Raw genomic sequence first — 8027 nt, forward strand, 5'->3', positions numbered from 1 at the left:
CAGCAGCAGCGATGGCGTGCGCATGTGGTGAAAAGGTTATACTTCCACCACCAACTCACTTTGAATTCTCATCTAGAATGCCTTGGTATTTATACCCTCTAAGCAATTCTAAATCATCCATGTGGGACAAAACTTCCCGCTCTCTTGACTTTTCCTATGGGTCTAAGTCCAAAAATTATTTTCAATAATATTAGAGAGAGGAAGAGTTTTTATTTTAACTACTGAATTGTAAAGAAGTATTACAATAGCAAAACTGATAGTTAAAATAACTCTTACTCCCAACACACGTCTCTAACACTAAGTGAGCTATTTTAATCTACTAGAATATATTTTATGCCAAAGCTCCAAATATCCTCTTAAAATTTTCCAAACTAAATTTACAATGCCAAAATAAATTTAACTCGATTATAAAATTTGTGTTATCCACCTCAAAATTGGAGGTTGAATTATATGAAAGAAACGAATTTGGAAATTCTCAAAAACCATTTGTTTAGTTTTTTTTTTCAAAAAAATGGCCATGAATTTATGAGGAAACATAATCCAACGAATCAAGCGGTGATATCAGACTACAGAAAACGCACAGTTCGAAGTCGAAGGCCACGTCGGATACGAAATGCAAAAATCTACTCATATTTCCAGCTTTCATCATCAAACCATAACCACAATCTTTTCCATCACTCGATCTGCCACGCGCTCTCTTTCCATTATAATTATCAAAGAGCGTTTTCTTAACGTGCCAACTAGCGCGTGATCATGGATTTTACCTCCCTTATATAAAACCACGGAATTCTGATCCAATCCTTCTTGCTCTCTTTACTTGCGCTTTCGGTTACCGTCGTTCGAATCCTTTGCTCGCTCTAGGGTATTAGCATAATTCTCTCGATTCCGGCGTCGGACCTGCTGCTGTGGTCTTGCATCTTCGCGAAGGCAGCGATCAATTTCCGAAGATGAAGATTTTTGTCAAGACTCTCAAGGGCTCGCACTTCGAAATCGAAGTTCAGCCTGCAGATACGGTCAGATTACTTTCTTCATCGGTTTCAGTTTTGTTTTTCGTTTTAAATCGTTTGCATTAAGACCGTGACTCGGAATCGAGACTCTCCAACTAGGTTTTGGATTCCGGTATGTGCTATACTTCCAATTGAAGTGTAATTAGGGTTTACGCGATGGTAGTTAGTTGTCTTGGTTGTTGAATTGCCGCTTCTTGTGCGATCAAATTGAATTGTGATTTGGAATTTGAATCTTGCTCGTCGTTGTTACTGCACTAATTCTGGATTGTTCGTTTGTTGTTATTTTTATTTTCTTGTAAATTATTAAGTAGTTCTTGCGCTAGAGGTTTAGATTGTTATTGTTGTCATTAGCATTGAGTTGCGTAGTTAATGTAACACGTGCGTGCCTACTAACTCAATCACACAATTCACTTCACAGCTGTTGTCATCGTTTACCATGGGGACTTGGACCATAAGTGATTTCGCTGCTCGTATTTTGTGAATGATATATTAAATCCGAAACCACATGGTAGACAAAGAAGGCAGGGTTTAAGAGTAATTTGATGAGTAAACACAGGAGAATCTTTGAATGGATAAGATCTATTTCAATTGTTATTCAAATATTCAGTAAAGGAAAGAAAGGATAAGGCATCAGTCCCCTCCTAATCATAAGTAAACTAAAAATAACCACCAATGTATTTAAAGTTTTAAACAAGGAGCATCGTTGAGGAACTTTGAGAACACTAGACTACTAACAAACTATTCCTGTAAGTCTAAATTGAGTATAAAAAAACATAACGTTCTTGCAACTCTAAATAAATATGTTAATATTGTGAGCTAGACTTCTCTTACTACCTTTTGTTGATTTCATCAACACTAATACTCACCTATTTTCCTCTTGGTTCTAGCACAATTAATTATGTGATAATTATTTTTTTGATCCCTTCTTGATTTTTCAGTGACTGGTCAGACTTTGAGTGATGAAACTATGTGGCCCAGCGATAAAATATTTTCTCCACTGTAGTTTTCCTTTGAACTGATCATCATGTTGTGAAGTGATTCAATCCCATTATAGAACTTCAAGAACTATCACATTTGTGTCTGACTTATCTCCTCTTTGCATTCTCGTGGAACTAGTTAATATTTTTTGCAAATACTTATTTTGCATATAATCCTAAAGGGTAAAGATGAAGTTCTTTTTGTACTTGAAGCAAAGCCCTACTCTGTAATTGAGCATCTAACGATCTCTTGGACGAGGAGTTTGCTTTGTAATTTGGGTCTTGTCAAACCATTGTCATTCAACCTTCTTCCTTGTGTTACGTAGTGGGGTTCCACATATTAGGTATGTCTGGAAGTCATGAGTTGACAACCTTGATGAGTGAGCACAAGTTTCACCCATGATTTCCCGTCTTGCACGGGAAGATAATTTTTAATCCTCTGCCATTTTAAGCCTCTTCCATAATTCCTAATTCTATCGAGTCAACTGTTTAGACTTTTGTCCTAATCTTGTTTTTCAACCCTTTCCCATCCCAAAGTGCCTTCAAATACCACATGAGTTATAACTATTAAGGAGCAACTTGGTGTTCACTGCTTTCAACAGTCTCCAAGGATTCTGTCATGCATAAAAGCCAATAACTTCTCATGCAACATGCTAGTTTCCGTAGTTGTTCTCAACTCCAACAAGTGTAGTTATGGCCTGAATCTAAATTGCCAATTCACATTACTCCAGTTCCACAAATGATTTCTCAGAACACATGCCAGTCTAAATACAGTAGTTTTTTCATATCCACATTTGTCAATTCATATTACTCCTCTCCCACGAATGATTTCTCAATTAACATATGCCTGTCTCATATGATGGTCGTGTCTCTTGATATCTAGTCACTGTACCATGGGCAAGCACTGAAAGAATTATTCAAATGTAATTCCAGGAAATGAGTTGAGCCTATGTAAGGCCTACCTCACTTTTTCCCCCCTCCAAATTAGATGGGTGGTCATGCATTTTGATTTCGTTTTTCGATTTTGGAATTTTTAGAGGCTTGGAAGTCACCCCTGATAATTGTGCTTATTAATTTACTTGCCACTATGTCTATATTTAAATGTTTACTTGATAATTAAGCTGTATAAATATATATGATCATTTGCTTTATCATTTTATTTGAGTGTGTGTGTGTTTTTTTTTTTTTTCTAAAAATGATACATTTATCTTTTGTATGAAAGGAATCACATGCACATTCATTTATTTCACTGCATCTTCTAATCTCAATGGTAGACTAGTTTATATTATTAATTGTTCTAAAACCATGGACTAAACTTTAAAGAGTAAATTTCAAATTTTCAAATATTTACATAATTAAATTTGAATATTTATATTTTACTTAACTGACATTGATGTAGTAGAATAACCAACATTGGCAACAAAATTCCCAATGTAGAGTCCTGTAACAACTAAACTATTCAAGAATATGGCGTTAGTGCTCTAGAATTTGGGTAAGGTTGCTGCATTAGGCTTAATTTGGGATTATTGTAGCTTCTAAAATGATCGTTGTCAAATATGCTTCTAGAATTTTAGTAATTAAGCGTTTGGTAAATTTCAAACTTAAAAGTGAAAATGTAGAATAAAAGGGGATAAAATGGGAATTTGAAAAGTTAATTAGAGGAGTCATCAGATTTTTTAGAAAGTCAATCCTGAAAGCCACGTTAACAAGTATTTATGAATCAATGTCATTTGAAAAGTGATTTCTTTAGATTAATTAATAATTTGTTTAACCAAATCACTTTTAGCTCCTCCAGAATCAATCCCAAACAAAGCCTTAATCATTCTTTGTTTTATGTAGAAACCTACATTTATTGGAAGAATTACCAACAAAATTCGTTTATTCTTAATTTTGGTAATTTTTTTAAAGCACATGGTTTTAACTTTTTATTATTTTTTGTGCCACCATGTATACCTTCTGCCTTTTTTATTACGGAAACTGATTTTTCTTGGTTCTTAGGTTGCTGATGTGAAGAAAAACATAGAAACTGTTCAGGGTGCTGATGTTTACCCTGCTGCACAGCAGATGCTTATCCATCAAGGGAAGGTCCTTAAAGATAGCTCAACACTGGAAGAAAATAAAGTTGCAGAAAATAGTTTTATTGTAATAATGTTAACAAAGGTAATGAAGTTGATTGATTTATTTTTTTTAATAGGAAGGATTGTGTAAATAGTATATTCTTGGGAGATAGGAGATTAATATTATTACCAAAGAAAAGCTTGATTCCTTGTTGAAACAAAAAGAGATATTGAGTTAAATGATTGTTAGGAAGAACAATAGTTAGGAAACACTTGGCTGTACATGTTCTTTTAGTGTTATGAAGATGGAAGACTGTTTACTATCGATTTGGGGAAATGTCCCACAAACGCTGTATATTACCTTGCCTTGAGAGGGCGGCTTACAAATTGGTAGTCTAGAGGTCGTGCTAGGAGCTGTCAACACTAACATGGAACAGAGTGTTTCTGCCTGGATGTTATGAAGTTGCACAGCACTGTTCCTGTTGTCTGCACTTGAATGTGGAGTGACAACAAAAAACTTGATATGTATAATTGTAGAAGATCATATTGCGACTTTTACTTATTGGTTAAAGTGTGAACCATCACCTTACTTGAACAGGCTCTGTTCTGTAGGTTGTACAATTGTGTCCTTGAGTTATAAGGTTAAAGTGTGAACCCTTTTGTTTATTTCTCTCTATTATCTTTATGTTTTGTTTTGCTTCAAATGAATATATATTTTCCCCCCTTACTTTTTGTATGTAGAATAAAAGTTCATCGGGTGGGACATCTTCTACCACACAAGCTGCGCCAGTAGCAAAGGTAAGGAATAACAATTATATGTTTTACTGGCCGGTGGTAATGGTGGTGACTTGATTCTCTTTTTTATCTTGTTTTTATCTTTCTTTCTTTCTTTCTTTTTTTCCTTTCGGTTTTTTCCTCCGAGTCTGTTGGATTCTAATATCAAATTCTAGTTCGAGCTTTTCAGTATTTAATTTTGGTTTTTTGTACTTCTTTTAGTTAGCTAATAGTTATACCTGTTTCTCAAGGAGGTTGGCCATTTTCACACGATTGAATGAATTTATCGATTACTCTATGTTAAGACTATAAGGTGTTCTATTATTATTATTATTTAAAAATAACTCATATTTATTTCTTAAAGTAGTGGACAAATAAATCTGTCTCCAAGTATTTACATTATTGACAATGACAATGTGATGTTTTAATACTGATGCATAATGTTTTGTTTTGAAGAAATTGATGTACCATAACATGTGATTATCTCCAAATAATGGCATTCAAACCATGCTGTTACCAATCTGTTGGAGTTAAGCAGCGTTCTTCAATTGTGTTATTTATACCCATAAAATATTGTGTTTACTACTAATTTTACTGTGGAAAACAGAAATAAAGAGAAAAATTGGAGATATAGTATGATAATGACCTACTTGCAGGCACCACAGAGCACTGCCCCTGCACCTGCTGCCACTCCAGTGTCAACTTCTGAAGTTCCTCTTCCAACTTCAGCATTGTGAGTCTAGATTTACTGCTGTCTTTCACTACATCTTTCCAGAATAATCGCTCTACGAGCATTTATGATTATGTCAATGATCTTTATTTCAGGCCTGCTGCTGTTACTGATTCTTCTCCTCCTGCTCCCGCGTCGGCTGCGGCTGCAGCTGCAGCTCCAGCTCCAGCTCCAGCTCCTGCAGCCACTGTTTTGTGAGGAATTCTGCCCTTCCCTTGATGCTTTTTCATATTCCATATCCATGCTAGGGTTTCTGTGTCTCTATTTTCAGTGTTCAAGTTCTTCTTAATTTCCTCTATTACATTGTGAAACACAGGCCAGAATCTGATGTCTACAGCCAAGCAGCTTCTAACCTGGTTGCTGGTAGTAACTTGGAGGAGACTATCCAACAGATACTTGACATGGGCGAAGGTGTTTGGGATAGGGACACTGTTGTTCGAGCTCTTCGTGCTGCTTACAATAATCCAGAAAGGGCTGTTGATTACCTTTATTCTGTAAGTCTACCTGCAGGCGTTATTTTTTGTTATTGTTCCAGTTCTACTGTTATTCTTTCTTGTCTCATTATATTTTAGCCAGTTCTTTTTTGAGGTTTTCCTTCAGCTGGGGTATGGACCTTGAGCTTGTAATTGTAGTTGCTATTGCTTGATGCTCTTGTGTAGTGATTGAATTGTGAATGGTCAGACTTTTATCTCCAAGTTTAATTGGTTCAGAATGTATTGTCTGAACAAAACTATCTCATATATAGGGAATACCTGAACAAGTTGAAGCCCCACCTGCTCGAGTTCCGTCTACCGTGCAGGCAACCAACCCTTCTTGCTCAATCTGCACAGTCAGCCCAACCTGCATCTGTGCCATCAACTGGCCCAAATGCTAATCCATTAGATCTCTTTCCTCAGGTAGGAAAAGATAAATTAAGCAACTTGAGAGGCTTGTTTGAATGTCAAGTTTGTCAGGAAAAGTTAAATTCAAACGATTCTCTAGTTTTTTTAAAACTTGCAAGTTTACGAACCTAATCGTTTTTACTTCAGGGTGTGCCTAATATAGCTTCAGGAGCTGTTGGTTCCGGCAGTCTTGATTTTCTACGAAATAGTCCTCAGGTTCCTCTCTTTCCTAATTCTCCCAAGCCGGCACATTCGCTTTATATGTTGTGCCCGCCTCTGAAAATGTGTTTTTTTCCTATCTCAGTTCCAAGCTTTGCGAGCAATGGTGCGAGCTAACCCTCAGATACTCCAGGTTCTTCATCTACTGCTATTCATATCTTTTTCTAAATTTGAGGTTCATTACTTTGATTTTCACGGGTTCCTTTCCTTGATTTTGTTTCAGCCTATGCTTCAAGAGTTGGGTAAACAAAATCCTCAGCTGATTAGGCTTATTCAAGATCATCAACCTGACTTCCTCCGCTTGATCAATGAGCCCCTTGAAGGAGAAGGGTTCGGCTTTTTTATCTCACTTCTCATTTTGAAACAAAGATGGAAGTTTATTAATGAATAATATCTAAAAACTTGTTCAGGAATATACTCGGGCAACTTGCTGAGGCTATGCCGCAGGCTATAACTGTAACTCCAGAGGAGCGTGAAGCCATTCAACGGGTTAGTTTACCTTCTCCAGTACTGTTTTAGAGAGAATTCTATATATGTATGTACGTTTGTATATATATATATATGATTGCGATGTTTCATTTACCAATTATCAATTAGGGTGGATTTGGTTAAATTACAAGGGAAGTCCACTCTCAAGTTTGTGTCTTATCCATGTAAAAACTGTTCTAATATGTTTTTGAACTTTAAAAATATCTAAAAATGTCTAATAGGTCATTAAACTTTTAATTTTATGTCTTATAGGTCTCCAATATCTTTTAAGATTTCAAAAGTTAACCAATCTATTGTGAATATAAAATTGAACTTTATTTTCTTTTTGAACTTCCAATTTTATGAATAGTAGGGTCCGGATTTAAAAAAAAAACATCTAATAAATCAATGAATTATTAGACACAATTGAACATATAGGGACCTATTTTCAAATAATTGAAAGATTAAGATTCTATAAAATACTTTTTAAAGTTTAAGGACCAAGTAAATATAAACTTGAAAGTTGTGAGACTTACTAGACACTTTTATATAAATGCACCAAATAGAGACGAACTTCGAATAAACCAATTTTAACTCAAAAGAAAGGATGGTTTCATAATTGATATTTGCGATTACTATATTATTGTTGATATTTATTTGTGTTCGTTTCCCTACAGCTTGAGGATATGGGTTTCGACAGAGGTCTAGTCGTGGAGGTTTTCTTCGCCTGCAACAAAAACGAGGAAATGGCTGCCAACTACCTTTTAGATCATATCCACGAATTTGAGGGTAATCAGAACTAGGCCATTCCCCTGCCGATTTTAATAAACCCCAAAACGAAAACAAAAAAGTATATGAAAAAGACAGCGAATCCAACATCAAAACAAAAAAGAAAGGAATCTGTATTTATCCGT

The 8027-nt window shown here is 35.4% G+C and overlaps 1 protein-coding gene across 1 annotated transcript; it reads left to right on the forward strand.

The window, feature by feature from the left end:
* The first annotated feature begins 800 nt into the window (after positions 1–800).
* LOC120081704 (ubiquitin receptor RAD23c) lies at positions 801–7036 on the forward strand. Its single transcript, XM_039036796.2, is given in 11 exon segments — positions 801–1013; positions 3983–4144; positions 4783–4839; positions 5472–5548; positions 5641–5739; positions 5862–6039; positions 6291–6356; positions 6358–6441; positions 6574–6642; positions 6731–6778; positions 6869–7036. Coding segments are annotated over 11 exon segments (1074 nt in total). The 5' UTR covers positions 801–947.
* Positions 7037–8027: the final 991 nt, after the last annotated feature.

Source organism: Benincasa hispida, chromosome 7 (assembly GCF_027475165.1).
Source record: "Benincasa hispida cultivar pf3 chromosome 7, pf3_genome.v1.1, whole genome shotgun sequence".
NCBI lineage: Eukaryota > Viridiplantae > Streptophyta > Magnoliopsida > Cucurbitales > Cucurbitaceae > Benincasa > Benincasa hispida.